This window comes from Notechis scutatus, chromosome 5 (assembly GCF_049901735.1).
Source record: "Notechis scutatus isolate UNSWTSFEM ecotype Mainland chromosome 5, rNotScu1.2, whole genome shotgun sequence".
Taxonomy (NCBI): Eukaryota; Metazoa; Chordata; class Lepidosauria; order Squamata; family Elapidae; genus Notechis; species Notechis scutatus.
In genome coordinates this window covers 38,622,807-38,644,015 of record NC_142013.1, presented here as the reverse complement: position 1 = coordinate 38,644,015, position 21,209 = coordinate 38,622,807, and the positions used below count along the sequence as shown (strand labels likewise).

Sequence of the window (21,209 nt, the reverse complement as noted above, 5' to 3'; positions counted from 1 at the left end):
TCCCAGAAAAAGGCAATATCAACCCATTTCTGTGTTTGTGTAGTTACCAGAAATTCAGTTCAAGTAATGGGCACCTTTGTTTTTTAATATTCGTTCATGACAAATATTATAAGCTGCTTTATATATAGATGTCATCATTTGCGTAGAAAATAATCTTAATAAAAATAATAGATTATATTTGTCCTGGCTAATTTTATAGAAAAATTACAATCATTCCATGAGGACAGATATGGAAAACCACTGGAAAAAAAATTAAGAATACTTCTTTTAAAAGTGCTGAAAGCTATAGATGCTATACGAGTGACTAGAGTAAATTGTGACATGTTAATTTTTTTTAAAAAAATGTTTCTGTCAAGTCATTGACAAGTAGGACTGCATTCAGAATTTACTGCTAACAAAAGGAATAATATTCTCCATGCATGCAGGTGTTCATCTTCTTTACAAAAAAGAAAAACATTTTTCTGAAATTATGTAATTCAGAATACTTATTTAAATGTCAGGTGCAATATAGTATTTATTTTATTGTTTGGTGAAATGATCTATATAGCATAGTTATTGTTTGATCATGTGACCATTTGTGCCCTTCAGCTTTCGTGTAGGTTACCCACACAATGAGCAGATTCAGTTATTTGTATAATTTAGTTCTTATCCAAGTTAAACGGTTTTTCCTTTAGTGATTGCTGAAATGATTGACCTTTCTGGAAATACTTCCTTTATAGTTGGACAGTCTATTATTTCTGTTGCAATTTTAAATAATCTCTACATTTTAAAACATATATGACACTCTGTCATCCACCCTTTTCATCTTCCTTTTAATTAATCCAAATCACTTTTTGGAATTTTTTTCTGAAATGAACAAAATTTATATTGGCCTTTTGAAAGCTGTCTAAATGTTATATTTACTGATATTGTACAGACTGTTCCAAATTGATTCAAAATATTTCTAAGATGCATCAGCTGGATTGTTATATCTGGTTTTGATAGGATAGGAAGTTGATGCTATAATTATATAAAAATATAAAAAACAAATACAGCAGACTTTTGTTTTTTGCTCTTTAATACTATATTTATTTTCAAAGCATAATCCAAGCTACTTGAACAAAAATAATTTTATTTGATCCTATAAACTTTTCCAGATTTGGGCATAATAAATTGCAATCTAAACATTAAATGTGAAAGCTTTCCCTTCTGCTAATGAGAATTAACAAGCCTCTTTTCAGGCCCAGCGTGTCTCTGATTTAGAGAACAGATTGAATGCTTTCTTGTCCATGTTTCTCAATGATGCTTCTTACACATAAAAATGAAGTGCCTTGATTTACCTGTAGATAAAAGAAGCTAATTTCTGGGGTTCTAACTTCGTAATGAGTGGTTCAGATTGTGGACACATCTTCATCTGGGATCGACATACCGCTGAGCACCTGATGCTTCTGGAAGCAGATAATCATGTAGTGAACTGTCTGCAGCCACATCCATTTGATCCAAGTAAGACTCTCTCCATTGGTAATAGACAATTTCATAGATACCTTGTGTGGAATCCCTTGGCTGGTGCAAAAATGATGAAATGTGCATTGCAAGAAAGTCCAAACCCCGGTTCATCTTCTTGCATCCTGACATTTGAAGCATGAACATTACAGGTAGACCTGGACTTACAACAGTCTGTTTAGTGATCATTTCAAGTGACAACTGCACTGAAAAAAGTGACATGTGACTATTTTTCACACTCACAATTCAGACACTTGGCAGTTGACTCGTGATGGTTGCAGTGCCCTAGGGTCATGTGATCATCGACCAGCAAAGTCAATGGGAAAGCAGGATTCACTTAACAATATGTTACTAACTTAACAACTGCTGTGATTCACTTATCAACTATGGCAAAAAAGATAATAAAACGGAGCAAAACTCACTTAAGAAATGTCCCATTTAGCAACAGAAATTATAGGCTTAGTTGTGGTTGTAAGTCGATTACTATCTGTACTTGTATTTTATGTTGTCATTTCCACCCCTGCCAAGTAGAAACCTGTGACTGAAATATCACAGGCTTTTCTATTTTAAAAAAAGTCCTTATTATATTTCATTCTGTTTTTGTCTTTATTTCTCTTAACTGGTGTGGGAAAAATGCACCTTTGCCCCTATTCCAGGAATTGCAAATCCTACCGTGCTATATACTCCATCAGGACCTAATTTCAAAAAACAGACTGATACTCAGCTGGAGTGGAAAACCGATTATTTAAATATTTTCATATTTTATTTTCCATCATGAATATAAACATGTGTTCCATGGTTTAAAAAGTGGAGAGCACACGGTGTTCATTGGAGTAACTGAAGTCAACCAGAGACTTTATAAAATAGCAAAGCAGTGCTATAAAGCATAGCCTCTTCCTTGAAGAATTCTAAAGTTGGATAAACAACTCCTCCTAGAATAGTAAAGCAGTATACTTAGCTTCAACAAAGCATACAAAAATAAATCAAACACTTAAAAATAATAAAATTAAATATAGGGGCAGAATTATAATCCTTCTCTAGATGCGACAACCATTGTGATTATGGTTACAAGTTATGATAGCATCACAGCTTCCCGGAAGGAATGTGCCTCTATGAGAGGATATACGTCTTATTCTTTATTCAATTACATAGAATCCTTCTGATGAAGGCTAATTTAGGGCTAAATTTTAACTCTAGTATTCAAAATATCCTAAATGGATAAACTGATTAGTTATCACCCTTCCCATATTACAGTGCTCAGTTATAGATAACATGCTATCCCCAAAGTTTTATTTGGAAGGAGAATGTAGAAATATTTTTAAAAGAATAGTTGAGGGGCTTAAAGGCAGTTAAACTGGAGATTTGGGCTGTATAGAAATTAATAATTTTATTGAAACAATTTAATTGTTAAAAGAGAAAATCATTACTCATAAAAGTTCTTTAATTAAACAATATTTCTAATTAAATTAAGCCTGAGAGCCAGTTGTCTGGAAAGGATGCACATTTGGTGATAAACTTTCTCTGCTATTGACTTCATTTACTTAGTTATTTCTGAGATTTAAAAAAAAAATGCTTCTGTATCAAGGTATTTACATATTTGTTAATGTGAGATATCTTCCTGTTCTTTGTTTTATGAATAATATACCTTTCCATATCTTGAAGGATATTGCAGGATAGGGATCGCTCATCTATCTTAGTGAATTTTTAATTAAAAAAAACAACAACTTTAAAATGCAGGTAGTCCTCAACTTACGACCACAGTTGAGCTCAAAATTTCCATTGCAAAGCAAGACAGTTAAGTGAATTTTGCCTCATTTTATGACCTTTCCTGCCACAGCTGTTTAATGAATCACAGCAGTTGTTAAGTTGATTTTACTTGGCAGAAACACACATGACTCTGTGACACATCATAAATACACGCCGTTTGCCAAGCATCTGAATTTTGATCCCATGACCACAGGGAAAAACACCCATAAGTCACTTTTTCAGTGCCATTGTAACTTCAAACAGTCACTAAAGGAATGGTTGTAAGTCAAGGACTATCTGTAGATAATGATGTAGCAGACTACTCTCAGATGCTATTTATATTTACAAAGCTTTACACTGTTTCTAATATATTTCTAATGATTGTTTAGTTTTAGCTTCATCAGGTATTGATTATGATATTAAAATCTGGTCACCATTGGAAGAATCCAAGATTTTTAATCGGAAACTTGCTGATGAGGTAAGATGTGCTTTTGCTCTAACATCAAACTATGATAAAAAGTGATAACTCTTTTTCAAAGTAAGTTATCCATATTTGAGCAAATTAACCTGTTGTATCTCTAATATCTATCATTTAGAAAGAAGTACTATTTTCATAGCTGCATTACCCTAAAAGATCATAAATTACTCTTAGAATAACATGGAGGTGAATTATAAAATTTATGCAACATGAATTGAGACTTCATTAAAGTATACATAAAACTTCAGCAATTAACAATTCATTTCAGTGGTTGTACATCAAGAAATTCAAATTGGAAGATCTATTTGCTAAATATGAGCCATTACTGAGACAAAATCATTGTTGTGTATTAATATACCGTGTTTCTCCAAAAATACGTCCCCACCCCAATAGGAAGACCCAGCATGTTTTCTAGGCATAAAATGAAATTAAGCCCCTCCCCCCAAATTTAGGCCTAGTTTAAAACATGCGAAATTGGGGGGGGGGAGGCAGGGGGGGAACTTGCCATTAGGAGTGCCCCGTGGGCACCTACACCTCACCATCAGCCGCTCCTAACACCATGGTGGAGCACGGAGGGCTCCCTTACCCCTCCCTTACCCGGGTCAGCAGGCGGGCAGCGTCGGCGTGGATGTCTGGCAGTGTTTCAGTTGCTTCTCAGGCCTCTGTAGCTTCCATGGTTCCCACCGGTGCTGGCACCTCTCTCGCCAGTACCATCTCCAACAACAGTCTGAGTCGCTCCTGCTTTTCCCCTGTCCCTGTAACAACAGGGGGAAAAAAAGATTTTGAGGTACCTGGGAGCACCGCGCGCTGCATTTTGCTTTAATCCCGAGCGGCTGGGTGGGCGTGAGAAGAGCCGAGCGAGCGCCTCTGCTGCTGCTACCCTTAGTGCTCCAGCCTTGGGCTCTGCAAGTTTGCAAAAGTCCCGGTGTGCAGCCTGTTCCTGCATTCCAAGCACCCAGGCAGAGCCGCAGCTGTCCCTCTCTCGCCAGCGCCGTCTCCAATGACAGTGGCAGCAGCGGCGGGAACCGTGGAAGTTACGGAGGCGGCTCCCCCACCCAAGAAGCGGCTAAAACGCTTCCACAGTTCCCGCCGCTGCTGCCACTGTTATTGGAGACGGCGCTGGTGAGAGAGGGACAGCTGCGGCTCTGCCTGGGTGCTTGGAATGCAGGAACAGGCTGCGCACTGGGACTTTTGCAAACTTGCAGAACCCGAGGCTGGAGCACCAAGGGTAGCAGCAGCAGAAACGCTCGGCTTTTCTCACGTCCACCCAGCCGCTCGGGATTAAACCAAAATGCAGCGCGCGGCGCTCCCAGGTACCTCAAAATCTTTTTTCCCCTGTTATGGGGATGGGGGAAAAGCGGGAGCAACTCAGACGCTGTTGTTGGAGACGGTGCTGGTGTGTGTGTGGGGGAGAGAAATTAATTCACACCCGAAAAGACGTCCTAGCCGTTTTTTCAGGGCTAAAAAAAAAAATAAGGCCCGGCCTTATTTTGTGAGGAACACGGTAATAGTTGCACTATCATATATAATTGGCCAAGAAAACAACTCTCTATTAAATTCTTGTTTAATTGCCATTCTACTCATTTGTAGGTTATAACTCGAAATGAATTAATGCTGGAAGAAACTAGAAACACAATTACTGTTCCAGCTTCTTTTATGTTAAGGATGTTGGCATCTTTGAATCACATACGAGCAGGTAAGATACCTTCAGACACCCTTTCTTATGAGACACGCTTTCTTATTTTCTTTTATTACATCCTCCTCTTCTTGGATACTTATAAATGTAAGCATAAAGGCTACTGTACATGCAAGTTGCCTTTTCCCAGGAGGACACCATCATTTAAAGTAATTTTATATTTGGGTAGTAGATTCTATTAAGGCACTACTTTAAATTAGGAAAACTTTACATATTTTTATTCTTGCATTTTCTTTCTGATATTTGTAGAAATATTTATAGAACAATTGTATGTTCTAATCCATTTGAAAATGAATACTTTTCTCTTATAAAATATTGCTTTTATATCTTATAGACCGGCTGGAAGGTGACAGGTCTGAAGGTTCTGGCCAAGAAAATGAAAATGAAGATGAAGAGTAATTGGCTATTTTCTGGAAACAACAAAATGTCATGAAATTTGTATAACTCGTGAATTATATTTTTCCTTACAAAGCTTTAGTGCAATTTTAAGGTTTTGCTTTGGGTAATCTAACATTCTGATTTTTGAATGTGTGTGCATGACTTGTGCGAGTGTGCAAGTTAAAAAAGCAAAATGTTTTTAAAATGTTTTGCCATGTATGAGGAGTGCTAGACAATGCAAAGTGCAATATTTTCCCTTAACTTGCAAATATGGGAGCTTGGATCAATGTTAAAATAACTTACCTAATAGTAAAAACATTGGTTCAAATAAATTTCTATACCTGCTATTTGCATGTTTATTGCTTTCTATTAAAAGATGTGGTTGTTTTACATTTGTATTTGTCTTTTCATTATGACTGTACATAGCAATCCAACCAACCTGCTACATTACATTCTTACTTATTAGAGTGATTTCATTCCTCCCTCTGTTACCAAGTGATCTTCTGTGGTTAATCTTTAAAAGATTAATCTTTTAAAAAGAAAACAAGAGAATTTCATTTCTTGTGCTCACTGCAAGTGTTGGAATGAAATAATTTTATATTAAGGTATTTATAAAATCATACTAATATTCCTTATAAAAGCAGTTTGTTACATATGTATTTGTGCATTTGTGTATACATACACACACACATAATATATGTTGCCATATCACTCTTCCACTTTACAGCAATTATAAAATACAATAATATGTCCAGAGTAAAAGTTAAAATAAACTCAACCTTCTAAATAATATGGAACAATTCATAAATTTGCATGCCATCTGTAAGCATTGGTATGCTAATCTTTTCTCTGTTCCAATTGTAATACATGTCTTATCAAAGTATAGCATAGAGTACTGCTGGAGGAGTAATTACAAGGCCATTCTTTGTGTAGATACAATCATATAGGCTTACAATGAAAGTCTGTATTAGCAAACTTAAGCTCCACTAATATTATTGTGAACAAAATAATAAAAAGATGCCAGGTGGTCTTTAGATGAGTGCTCCCTAACCATCGTGATCCACAATGCGTTGCAAATAATCCCTTTGGTAATGACAAAGGGAAATATTTTTTTAAATAGCTAAACCTTATGAGAGCATTACCTTTCATAACAGGATATTTTTGCTGGAAATCACAAAAGACAATTGTATTTTTGCCAAACTTTTGCAACATTACAGATGGGAGCACATCTTGTAACATTTCACAGTTCATTATTGTTTTTTGAATTTAATTTCGGAGCATTCACAAACAACCACTTAAGGACCTGTTGCCATGTTCTATATTGTAATTATTAAAAGCCTTACACAATAGTGCATGGATCCATATAAAGGAAAAGCTTGGGAATTTTAGTCTATTTTAGTCTTGTTTCCTCCAACCAAATTTTGTAGTGAAATCATTTGGTACTGCTATGGTCCACCGGCAGCCTGTGCACATGGCAATGGAATTGGACAGTGGGGAACAACGGGGACCATTCCAGGAGTCGGGAGAGGACTCGGACGAGGGTCCTGCATCTGATGCAGAGATGGGGCCAAGACCAACTGTGGTGTGCTGACTCCAGAGCCTCCGGAGTCTGCCAGCAGCAAGGCCGAGGAACAAAGGGAGCCTGTTCCCAGTGCACGGTGTTCACAGAGTTGCTAGAAGGCAAGAGCAGCTGAGACAAAAGGGGCAACTCGAGAATAAGGCTTGGAGATGATTGCCCCTCCCATAAGGTATAAAGAACAGGCAAAAGGTGAAGAAACCTTTGTAGGAAGCAAAGTCATTTTCTGTTTGGATTAATCCTTGAAGATCTGTGTGGACTTTGTACTTCGGTTGGTTTTTTATAATTCATTTGGCACTCTAGTTGTTGGCAGCAATTCAAAGGAAAGAAAGGTGGGTGCTTATCTTGAAGGGACTGTTTGGGACTCATTACCGGCTGGGAATGAACGTAATTCCCAGAGTTGAAATAAAACGAGTTGTTTTAAATAAGCATGTGCTTAATTATGGTCTTGGGAAGCCTTGGTCAGAACAGGTACTCCTGCAACATTTTATATCTGAATATTGGGCTTTGGAAATAAATTCTGCTAAAGTAATTGGGGTTATTTTTCAAAATAAATACATAATTTCTGCAGAATGTTTATTTCAGTGCATATAACTGAAATATCAAATTTATTCATAACATATGTATTATTAGCAACTGTGATTAAAAAAAAACATTGCATAGGATCAGCAACCATATTACAATTGTATAGGCTGTTACACCTTTTGATTCCCAAGCCCATTAACAAAAAACACCTTGAAGGCCTTGCAAAAAGCCTGCAGTATCGGGGCTAATCTAATACCTCGAGTGATGTTCCAAAGGTCTGGTGCTTAGCTAGAGTTATCTCATAGCCAGTGAAAACGAATTCATATTCCGTAGATGGAAATGACAATGGCCTTGAAGGACATGAAGAGGAGCCACTATCAAGGCAATGGTCAGATAAGGGGTTCGAAGATGGCGGTGTATAACTAGCAAGGTGAGGCTCTTGCTCTGATGGTCATTTGATCGTGAGTGGGTCCCTACTGTTTCCCTTTCTGATTAAAATAAATAGTTGATCGTGGGAAGATTTGCTGTTCATCTCCAAACAAAAGAGACTGTTAGGTTGCCACCTGCATCAGTTATCGGCAAAAATCACCCGATCCTATGACTGAGGACCGGTTTCAGGAGCGCTTGCCATTCTTGTGGCCACCCTGAAGGACCGCTTGTGCCAGGGATCCCAGAGCACTGGAGCTACTGTTTCCTTCAAAACGCTATAGCCCAGAGCCCTTTGGAGCCTTTCCCACCTATAAAAACCTATAAAACCATTGCCTGCACCCGAGATCCTGAGGAGCCGAAGCTCCTAATTTTTAAAGCAGCGCTGTAGCCCTAAACCCGTTGGAGCCTTGATCAACGGCAGAGCTCCAACTGCCGAACTTCCAACGGCTGGAAGCCTGATCCCGGAGTGCTAACTTTCCAGTAAAACTGCTGCCCAAACTTCCGCCTACATCATCGATCATCTGCTATCGTCAAATCCCACATCGGAGGTCCTGATCTCAGAGTGCAGCCCTGCTAATTCACTCAGTAGCCTAATTTCTAAGATCGCTGACCAAAGACGAGAATCCGTGAGAAGACAGACCTAATCCCTAAGATCGCTAGCTGGTGATCTGAAGTAACGAGTGAAGATTAACCTGCCAAAAGACTTTCATAGTTACCTTCAGCCTAATATATTCCTGAAGACAAGAAGATCCATGTGAAGACAGATCTGGTTCCCCAAAATCACTAACTGAAGATCTGAAGAAATGAGTAAAGAGTAACCTTCTGCCAAAAGACTTTCATCTATACTTCCAACCTAATATATGCCCTCTTCCTATACCCCCCAGGACCATCCAAACTAAATCTTCTCCTCTTCCTCCCATTATTCTCTTCCTGCCCTAATTTTTCCCAATATAACTCTGTTTAATTGATTAACTGATCTTACTAAATGATTAATTAATTTTTACAATTATTTATCATTAGTGAGTAATATATTATTACAGATTATCATAGACTAGTGGTTATTGATTAGTTTGGTTAACTACTTTGAATATTAGTATGATTAGTATGTTTAGTGCAAATTAATGTTTAGGACAATTAATTGTCTAGTGTGTTTACTGATTAGTGTAATGAATTATTAGGGTGATTATTGATTAGTTAAATTAATTGACTAGTGTGATTAGTATAATAGACTGTTTGGCACAATATTATTTTATTGATTACCACAATACCTTGTTTGATTGAACAACCTAATCAACAAACCATCTCAACAAACCCACCATGCCAGAAAAATAATCCAATGTCAAACCTCAACCTAAAAAGGAAGCAACCCCTACTAAAGAACCACAAGACTCTTGCTCTTGCCTTGTTTGTAAGGAATCTTTAAAGGAGAATAAAGATTACATCAAATGTTCTCTTTGTAACAACTATGCTTACCATAATTGCTTAGGATTACCTAAGCAAATGGCTCTATTCCTAAAAACATCTGCCAATGCTTTTCCATATTTCTGTCCGCCATGCAGACCCAAACTAGAAAAATACATTACCCTGTTTGAAAGAGTCAATACCATTGAAACACATATAACATCCCTTGACACCATTGTAGCATCCCTGGACACTATACAAACTAGATTGGCAAACCTTGAAAAAAAAGAGACAGCACTAAAAAACGAACATCAAACATCTACAGACCATATCTCTACTCAACAACCGCAACCAAAACCCAATCCACAAAAAACAACAAATCCCACAAATATTGATTATCCCCATCCTCATCAAAGAAGCTGTTGAGCGTGAATGGAAGCGACCAAATGCCATCTTATTTGGTCTAGAGGTCAACATCTCTAATGTTCGAAACATCATCAGAGAAAATCAAGCAACCATCTCCCCTGAAGAAATACTTGATATTTCCCGTGTTGGTCCTGAGTTTAAAAACAAAGACGGCTTGATTATCCCATGCCTCTGCAGGGTTGTTTGCAAAAACGAAACAAGCAAACGCAAGTTCATTTTCTCAATAAATTCACTCGCAAAGAACAACAACCATAAGAACCTTCATTCTCGCCCTGATCTAACCTTACAGCAACGTGTACGATCCCAGGAGCTACGTTCTGAGCTCAAAAGATTACATGAATTAGGTAATACAAATCTATACACTGATTACCATGCTGACTGTATCAAAAGCAAGAGCCTCAACCCACATCACAATATCCATCACCCAAACATCCAATATTAGGGATGCTTACTTCCACCAGACCCACTACTTCATATCTTAAATGCAAACTACTTAATGCAAGAAGCCTCGCAAATAAGATGCACGAATTCCTTATCCTTCTAAGCTCAACCACATTTGACATTATATTTGTCTGTGAGACATGGTTAAATGCATCTTTCCCAGACTCCATTACCATTACAAGAGAATATCAAGTTTTTCGGTCAGATCGCGAAATCCGTAGAGGTGGTGGAGTTGCTATATTCTATAAAAAGTCTCTAAATCTAAAAAAGATCCAAATTATACAAGAGCTTGCTCTTCCCGAGACCATCATCTGTGAACTGTCCTTAAACATCTCAATCCACTTCTTACTTTGCTATCGTGCCCCTGACTATGATATAATTCATGCAAACAAGCTAACTTCACTACTGACATGGGCTGCCTCCTGCCCACACCCTCCCATTTTTCTTGGTGACTTCAACTTACCTCTTATAAATTGGACACTAAATGAATGTACATCTGAACCCATTAATACAACCCTGTACAATGCCATTACCACACTAGGACTGTAACAACTAGTAACCAACAACACTAGACTAAACAACTGCCTCAATCTCATCTTCTGCAACAGTTTGAATTCAATTTATGGAATACAAATTAATGAATCCTTTTCCAACAGTGACCACAGCATGATTGACTTTTGTCTCAACATATGTCCTCACAAAAATCACCATAACGACAGGATCCCCAATTATAACTTCAAAAAAGGCAACTATGGATCTTATAGACAATGATCTCTCATCTCGTGATTGGCAAATTCTATTCACTGGATGCAATACTGTTGAAGATCACTACAACATATTTTTACTTGAAGTCAAAAGAGTCATCAAACTATATGTACCAATAACAACTCCCAAAACCAGAAAAAACAAATTACCCATAACAATAAGAAAGCTCCAATCCAAAAAGAAATCACTTTGGTGGAAAAACAAATCTGGTTACATTGCCAACTTTAAAAGCCGATACAAAAATTTATGCCACCAGATAAAGATTGAATGCACCAATTATCACACTAAACAAGAGGAAAACCTTCTACGCACCAATTCCACCCGTGCTTTCTACAATTTTGTAAACAACAAACTAAAAGACTCACAGTCCATCCCACCCCTAAAAGAACCAAATGGTAAAGACTGCAACAATGACACCATTAAAGCCAACCTCTTTAACACATTCTTTGGCTCAGTATTTGTAAACAGCAATGGATCATGCCCAATATTTCCTAGTCGAACCACAGACAACTACAATGATTTAATAGATATCGATTTTACAGAAGACAATGTTGAAAAAGCACTATGCAATCTAAAACCAACTTTATCTATTGGACCGGATGGAGTTTGTGCCTACTTTTTAAAAAAGCTATCCACTGCCATAGCTGAACCTTTAAGCATAATCTTTGAAAAATCTTTCAGGACCAGCTCCTTGCCAAATCTATGGTCACTAGCCACAGTCATTCCCATCTTCAAAAAGGGAGACCCCAGCCTAGTTGAAAATTACAGACCAATCTCTTTATGCTGTGTCACCTGTAAAGTCATGGAATCAATTATTAACCAATCCATTATCCTCCACTTAGAGACAAACAACCTACTCTCTATCAAACAGTTTGGTTTCAGAAGGAAACTGTCCTGTAACCTGCAACTCTTACACTGCAAAAACATATGGACTACACAACTTGATCAGGGCAAAGCAATTGATGCAAATTACATAGACTTCTGTAAAGCCTTTGATTCAGTGGTACACGATAAACTACTCCTAAAACTAAGGTCTTATAGTATCTCTGGACACCTGCATAACTGGATAGAAGCATTCCTGTCAAACAGACAACAAATGGTCAAAATTGGGAGCGTCCTCTCAAATTCTGTACCTGTCAACAGTGGTGTCCCCCAAGGCAGTGTTCTAGGACCAACTCTCTTCATACTCTATATTAATGACCTCTGTGATTATATTAAGAGCAACTGCGTCCTTTTCACTGACGATGTAAAACTATTCAACACCACTGACAATGCTGCTACCCTTCAAAAAGACCTCGACTGTGTGTCAGAATGGTCAAACAAATGGCAACTTCAAATCTCAACAAATAAATGCTCTGTCTTACATATTGGCAAAAAAAATAAAAAAATAAAATAAAAGCTGAATAGTCAAGACATTGTTGATGACAAAAACTTTTTCAAGGACCTTGGAGTACTCATCTCAAATGATCTAAGTGCTAGAGCCCACTGTAAATACATAGCCAAAAAGGCATTAAGAGTTGTTAACCTAAACCTGCGTAGCTTTTTCTCTGGTAATATCACTCTACTAAGTAGAGCATATAAAACATTCGCTAGACCAATACTTGAATACAGCTCATCAGTCTGGAACCTGCATTGCATATTGGATATTAATACAATTGAGAAAGTCCTGAAATATTTTACGAGAAGAATCCTCCACTCCTCTACTCGTAGCAGAATACCTTATGCCACCAGACTTGAAATTTTAGACCTAGACAACCTAGAATTACGCCGCCTTCGGTTAGATCTAAGTATTGCATATAAAATTATATATTGCGATGTCCTACCTATCAATGAATACTTCAGCTTCAACCAACACAATACAAGAGCACTAAATAGATACAAACTAAAGATAAACTGCACCAAACTTGATTGCAGGAAACACGACTTCAGCAACAGAGTAGACAATGTCTGGAATACTCTGCCTGACACTGTGGTTTCTTCCCAAAACCCCAAAATCTTCAACATTAGACTGTCTACTATTGACCTCACCCCTTTCCTAAGAGGTCTGTAGGGGGCGTGCATAAGTGCACCAAAACGTGCCTACCGTCCCTGTCCTATTGTTTCTTTTTTTCTTATTCGTATCCATTTCATATATTTATAACCCTGTTTATACTTATACCTGTTATCTCATAATTGTTTGACAAAATAAATAAATAAATAAATAAAATAAAATAAATAAATAAATAGATAAATAAATAAATAAAAGGGGCCCTATCCCGGATGGAGAAAGTAAATATCTCAGACAAGTCCCCCTAGCTCACAGGAATATAAAGGGAGGGAGGAGGGAAGTGCATTTACATGTACGAGTTTCTGTTTCTATAGCTTTACAATAAAACTACTGATCTACATGGCATTGTTTTCCTAGTCTGGACTATCTTTAACAGCTGACATATACAAACAAGATTTGTCCACTGTAGTTTGCAGAAGTTACAGCCTACATAGGATTAAGCTGCTTCCTAGCTTTGATATAAAAGAACTCAGGCAGATATTGCAGTCTCTTTCAGCAGGGATCCCCAACCTTTCGGCGCCGCGGCCCGGTTCCGGCATCAGCTGGGCGCCACGGCCCGGTATCGGCGTCAACTGGGCGCCGCCATCTTTTTATGATGAAAAGGCGCTTCCGGTGGCGCACCGGAAGCGCTGTTTCGTCAAAAAGATGGCGGCGCTAGCGCTTCAGTGAGCTTTTTCGGGTAGAAATGGCTTTCTACCCAGAAAAGCTCACCGAGCGTTGGCGCCGCCATCTTTTTATGATGAAAAAGTGCTTCCGGTGAGCTTTCTACCGGAAAAGCTCACCGGAAGCGCTTTTTACCAAAAGATGGCGGCGCCCAGCAACCAGCGCCCGGTAAGGCTTGTTCCACGCCCGGTACCGGTCCGCGGACCGGCGGTTGGGGACCCCTGTCTTTCAGGATGTGCATAATGTCACAAATCAGTTTAACATGTACAATAACATGGGGACATGGAGGTTGACTGAGGTAAAAAAGGTGGTCCTTTCAAGGTAACCTCATTTGTATGCAATGCATTAAAATATGTTTTAGTTAAATATTTGGTTTTCTCCTTAGAGGAGAGATTTAAGAGAATACACATAACGGGTGAAAAGGAAATAAGACAAAGATGTATATTTAAAGTAAAAAGGGAAAGGTTGCATGGACTACACCTTAATTACCTTTTTAAGGCGGTTGCTCTGGTCTTTATTGATTACTTTTAAATAAAATACATTTTTAAATGAGATAAAAGCTAAAGCATGTGACAAATAGGGCAGCAAGAGATGGGAGCATGGATAAAACTAGCACCCTTAGATAACTTTCTGCTCTTAGTTCTAAAAACATCACTCTTCTTAGAGATTTTATAACTATTCTATTTGCATTGGTGAGACCTGATGAGCAGTTTCAAATTATAATGCTACAACGATCTGCCAGTAACATCTGGACCAAAATCTCAGCTACTCTTTGGCACAAATGCAGGGAGAAAATAAGACACTCTTCGCTTCAGTATTTTGTAACACAAAAGCTTCTTGTTTATTCCTTCCTCCGCAAGGAGTCCGAGATAATAGCTAAGCAAACAAAATAAAGTTGGATCTAACCCAAGTTTTCTGGGACTCGATATTTATAATGATTTCCCCTCAATTCCCTTCATTACCCCTGATAACCCTTACTACCCATGATTACCGTTTTTAATGATAATTATTTGTATGAACTCAGTCACATGAATTGTGGTTAATGCATAGAGTTTCACCTCACAACATTTTACATAGACCATGCATATAATTATGATACAGAGTTTATTCTGATGAAGAGGAATGCCATCCTTCAGGTTGCTGTAGCTTCGATGCATGTGTTGCATAGTCGTGACATCGTCCCTCTCTACCAGGAACCAGTCTAAAAACAATATACATTATATCACTAATTATGTCTCTACTTGTGGTCCAGATTTATTGGGATATTTGGTATGAAATTGCCTTATCAGTCTATTTGCACACATATCTGCTACTTTCACCCAGGTTGCTTCTGTTTCAGGATATTCTTTCCATCTCACTAAGTATTTATTTATTAGTATTGTAACACTTTTCTACATATCTGCGAGTCTAGAATTTTATCAATTTCAGCATGGGTTACATCTTTAGCTACTACAGATTCCTGAAGTTGAGGTATATCAATGTGTTCTGCAGGCTTAAGTAAACTAGCATGAAATAAAGGTTGTATTCGATGTAACCGTGGTGGCAATTTAAGTTTTACAGTTACAGGGTTTTATCACTTTCATAATTTGGAAAGATCCAATATATTTTGGTCCCAATTTTCGACTATTTAGCTGTAATTTTATATATTTAGTTGATAGGTAAACATGATCTCCAGGTTTGAATGCTTTATACTCTTTCCTTTTCTTGTCTGCTTGGTGTTTATATTCTAGTGCTGTTTTATTGAGAGTCTCTTTTACTTTATCCCAACTATCCTGAACTTTTTTTGACCACATTTGGAGATTTATGAGTTGTTGTTCATCACATTGTAAATCAGGAATTGGCGCAAATTCTATCCCATTTACTACCTGTAATGTTCTATATCCTGTGCTTTCATGTGTAGCATTATTATATGCTACTTCAGCAAATGGAAGCAAATCAGCCCATTCTCGCTGTTGATAAGATGTATATGATCTCAAATATCTTTCAATCATCGCATTATCTCTTTCAGCAGCACCATTGGTGCTGGAATGGTATGCAGAGCTAAGACCTTGAGAGCATCCTAAAAGGCGTACAAACGGTCTCCAAAATCATGCTGTGAATTGCACACCTCTATCTGAAATTATCCTCCTAAGTGTGCCATGTAATCTATATACATGTCTTATAAACAGGTTGGCTAATTTTGTTGCCGAAGGTAATCCTTTACATGGTATAAAGTGACCTTGTTTTGAAAACAAGTCTATAATAATCCAGATTACTGTATATCCGTTACTGCTGGGCAACTCCACAATAAAGTCCATGGCTATATCTTGCCACGGTCGGTTTGGATCCGATACAGTTTGTAATAGTCCTAAAGGTTTTCCTACTCGAGGTTTCGTAGTAGCACAAATGTGGCATTCTTTAAGGTACTGTTCAATGTCTGATCTCATATTTGGCCACCAAAACTGCCGCCTTACCAAATGTAGTGTTTTTAAAAATCCAAAATGTCCAGCCTGCCTTACATCATGACATTGGGATAATATCTTTTTCCTACAATTTGATGGAAAATATATTTTATCCCCTCTCTAATACAATCCATCTTTATGTAAACAGGCACTATTATTTGTTTTTATCCATACATCCATTTTTGTAGCCTCTTCTAATTCCTTTTTGGTTATCGCTTTCATGGTCAACATCTGAATTTGTTCGGTTGATGGTTCTACAGAGATCATGGGCGGAATAACTTTGTCTCTAGACACATTGTATTGAGGTAGTCTAGACAGTACATCCACCATGAAGTTTTTACCTCCCGGAACATATCGCAACTGGAAATCAAAACGTTTAAAATACAAAGCCCATCTTACTTGTTTAGGGGATAGTTTTCTTGGTTTCTGTAATGCTTGTAAATTTTTATGATCCATCCAAACTTTGAATTTTTCTTTCAACCCTTCTGATAGGTGTCTCTATGTACTAACTGCCCATTTTACGGCAAAAGCCTCCTTTTCCCAAATACCCCACCTGTGTTCTGTGATTGTAAATTTCCATGATGTATATGCACATGGCTGTAATTGTCCATCAATGTTATACTGTAAGAGGACAGCCCCCAGAGCCATATCACTTGCATCAGCTTGTACTACAAAACTTTTAGTTGTATCAGGATGTTTTAAAATGGGCTCTTGAGCAAATAAAGCTTTCAGGTTGTCAAACGCTCGCTGACACTCCTGTGACCATACAATGGGTTGAGTAGGTCTGGGTTTTGGCGCCTGATGTTTAGTTTTTAACAATTCTGTTAGTGGTAAAGCAAATTGTGCGAATTTAGGAATAAACTGCCGGTAAAAGTTCGCAAATCCTAAAAAACTTTGTAATTGCTTTCGTGTTTTTGGCTCTTTCCAATCAACTACAGCTCTGACTTTATTGGGATCCATTTCTATTCCTTTATTGGATATTCTGTACCCCAAATAATCCAACTACGTACAGTGAAACTCGCACTTCGAAAGTTTCACATATAATTTGGCAGCAAGTAATTTTTTCAGAACTTTCCTCACTAAGGTCACATGTTCCTCCATTGTTTTGGTATAAATTAAAATATTATCTAAATATACTAGAACGCCATGATATAAATGTTCTTATAATACTTCATTTATAAGTTGCATGAAGACAGCGGGTGCCCCTTGCAACCCAAATGGCATAACGTTAAACTGAAAACTTCCAAGGGGGCAATTAAAAGTAGTTTTCCATTGATCCCCCTCTCGTATTCGAACTCTATAGTAGGCTTCTCATAAGTACTATTTCGTAAAATACCTGCCAGTCACTAACATTGCTAACAAATTGTTGATCAGTGGTAAAGGATATACATTGTCTATACAAATAACATTGAGCCAGCGGAAATCAACACAAAGATGTAACCAACAATCTTTTTTCTCGCGAAACAAAACAGTGGCAGCTATATGTGATTTCCTGGGTTGAATAAATCCACACGCCAAATTTTTATCTATATATTGTCTCATTTCCTCCATCTCTTTTGGAGTCATGGCATACATTAGTGGTTTTGGAAACTGCTCCAGGAATTAAATCAATTGCGCAATCAGTTGTTCTGTGTGGTGGTAATATTTCACAGTCCTTTTTGCTAAACACATCTGCTAGGTCTTTATATTCCTCTGGATAACGTAGTTCTTCAGAATCATCTATAGCTGTTACAACTTCCCTATTATTTACATATGGAGGGGACATAGGGCCAACTGCAATTCGTAACTTCCTAAAACCGTCTTCCCACCATATCGTGGGCTTCCATTTGTCTAACCATACTAGACCTAAAATTAGTGTCTCCCTCTTCTGTGGTACTACAATAAATCGTAAAGACTCCCAATGACTCCCTATCTCTAGTTTGATAGGGATTATCATTATTGTAGCAGTACTCCCACCTAATAATGAACCATCCACTTGTTCAAAACGCATAGGTTTGGGCAGTTCTTCCACTGCTAACTGTAATTCATTGACCACTTTTTTACTAATTAAACGTCTAGTACATCCAGTGTCGATTAATGCTCCATACTGTATTTACATTTTTAAATTGTATAGAGATTATTGTATGGTTGGTTGTGTTTAGTTTAATTTTTTTTTTTCTTTTTTAGTGGTGTTTGTCCAGTTTTACTTGTGGAAGAGCACCTCATTTTGTTGCACCCGCTTGCGAGTGTAATGACAAATAAATTCTTATGTCTTATGTCTTATACTGACCCATCAATTTACTTGTTAGATTTTCTAATACTACTGGTATAACAAATGGTCACACAGGATTACTCACCAAATCATCCTCATCCGGACTGTCATCTCCACTATCGTATGACCCCAAGACTACCTTGGGTAGTTGTTTGCCATCAGGTGTTTTCCTCTCATGTCTATTTGTTATTACTTCCGTGTTTGTTTTTTGTGACACCCCTTGAGATCTTTCAGATGTAATTGTCCCTTGTTTTGTACCACGGGGCATGATACCACCTGGTAAATTGCTACTTGTGGTGCTAGGAATGTGAGCCACCTGTTTTCTATCATTGGGTTCGATAGATGGACACTCCATTGCCCTATGTCCCAGACCTTGGCATCGGAAACACCTCATGGACCCTATTCCCCTACCAATCCTTTTAGTCTCCTCCCCCACTTTACCCCATGGTGCTACTGCTCCTACTGGTTGTCTTTTGGGCTCTCCAAACATAGGACGGAACTCCCTCAGTCCCACATCCAACTCCACAACTGTTTTATACCATTCCCCCAGTTTCTGGGGAACCCCCCTATAAAGACAAGCCTGCCTCAATCCTCTATCCAAACCAGATCTAAATTTTCTAATCAATAGTCTTTCTGGCCAGGTGTGCAACCTAATTGCTAATTTCTAAAATTCTCTGACATACTCCACAGCAGGCCTCCCATCCTGCTTCAGTGACATTAATGCTTCTTCATATTTATGTATTCTTGACCTATCTTCAAATTGAACTTTGAGTGCATCCAAAAACAAACCAACATCAATCAATTCCTTTGCATGCACACTATGTAACTCTGCAGCCCAATCGGCAGCATCACCTGTTAACGCAACTATAATAGACCATTGAGAAGGATCACAATTTGAATATAATTCTAAGTGGTTCACAATTTGGCTTAAAAATAATGCTAACCTATCAGGGTTCCCATCAAAGGAAGTGTTTATAGGAGGAGGACCACCCCAAACCATTCTTTGGGGCCAATATCCAGACCTGCCTGATGGACCCCAGGAGTGAATTGTTTGTCTATTCCCCATTTGTGCATCCCTAAATTCAACCCTGGAACCTGGGACTGGTTTAGAGGTTTTACTCCAAGTTCCTGATACTCCTATTACATCTGCTAATGATTCATCTACTTCCATAGAAAATGGTCCCTCTGACTTCCTCCTACTCATCTCCCTGCTATCTCTGGCACTTGAACTAAAGAAAGATGTGTCTTCCATTCTAAATCCCCTCCCTGGACTTTCCGAAATGGTCGGGGGAGTCATGAATGCTTAAGTCACCATACTTGACGTTCCAACGTACTAGCATTTAAACTGGTCGTAGAAGTACTACATTCATCTTCATCAGCAATCCGTCGTTCTCTCCACTTCTCAAATGTCCCGGAGGTCAGTGGCATAAAAGTAGGAGGTTTCCCTTGTGAAACCTTTCCCCTCATATCATCTCTCAATTCCAATCCTGCTTTCCGTTCCTTCTGGATTTTCGGCCTTACCACAGGCTTAGGATCCTCTTCACATCTCGCATTATCTGTTTGTTCACTTTCCAAAGACACCACATTATCGTCCAACTGAATTGAGGGCTGCTCAGGCACCACGCCAGCCCCTCCAACATTATCCACATCCACCTCCGAAACATCCTCAAAACCTCCATCAACAGCAATACTTTCAGCCATAATATCACAGGTAATGAAATATTATAGGATGTAAGAGATCCAACTTTCCTCTCAGCTACTCTTTGGCACAAATGCAGGGAGAAAATAAGACACTCTTCACTTCAGTATTTCGTAACACAAAAGCTTATTGTTTATTCCTTCCTCCGCAAGGAGTCTGAGATAATAGCTAAGCAAACGAAATAAAGTTGGATCTAACCCGAGTTTCGATATTTATAATGATTTCCCCTCATTGCCCTTCATTACCCCGATTACCCTTATTACCCATGATTACCATTTTTAATGATAATTATTTGTATGAACTCAATCACATGAATCGTGGTTAATGCATAGAGTTTCACCTCACAGCATTTTACATAGACCGCACATATATAATTATGATACAGAGTTTATTCTGATGAAGAGGAATGCCATCCTTCAGGTAGCTGTGGCTTCGATGCAAATGCATGTGTTGCGTAGTCACGACACAAAGTAACAACCTCTTCAAATTTAATTTGGCGTACAGCTATTTTGATGGTTAGAATCACTCTAGAGAGCATCTATCACCTTTCTGTACAAATGAACAGACATAAGTTATCTTTCAGTGTTTGAAATAAATACTTGTTATCTTTACTGGATTCCCACATATAATATATATGACAGTTAAACTTATGATACTGATGGGCTAAGAAAGTTAAAACACAACTCAGAATTCAATATAATTGCAATTTGGTTGGATCATTGCAGTCCAGGATAGAGAGAGTTATCTATTTAGCTTCAGTTAATA

General features: G+C 38.1%; 1 protein-coding gene and 1 non-coding gene across 14 annotated transcripts in view; one reads left to right on the top strand and one right to left on the bottom strand.

Moving 5' to 3' along the window:
- Window positions 1-6,170, top strand: part of DCAF6 (DDB1 and CUL4 associated factor 6) — a 54,953-nt gene extending 48,783 nt beyond the window's left edge. For all 13 annotated transcript variants that reach the window (XM_087966588.1, XM_087966587.1, XM_087966584.1 and 10 more), the window contains 4 exons: window positions 1,326-1,482; window positions 3,618-3,706; window positions 5,297-5,402; window positions 5,737-6,170. In XM_087966588.1, the coding sequence (XP_087822714.1) occupies window positions 1,326-1,482; window positions 3,618-3,706; window positions 5,297-5,402; window positions 5,737-5,801 (417 nt within the window). In that variant the 3' untranslated portion in view covers window positions 5,802-6,170. The remainder of the gene's footprint in view (window positions 1-1,325; window positions 1,483-3,617; window positions 3,707-5,296; window positions 5,403-5,736) is intronic.
- A 395-nt stretch (window positions 6,171-6,565) lies between these two features.
- On the bottom strand, window positions 6,566-6,667 carry LOC148130445 (U6 spliceosomal RNA). Its single transcript, XR_015750016.1, has one exon. It is a non-coding gene; the product is annotated as a U6 spliceosomal RNA (small nuclear RNA).
- Between the last annotated feature and the right edge of the window lie 14,542 nt (window positions 6,668-21,209).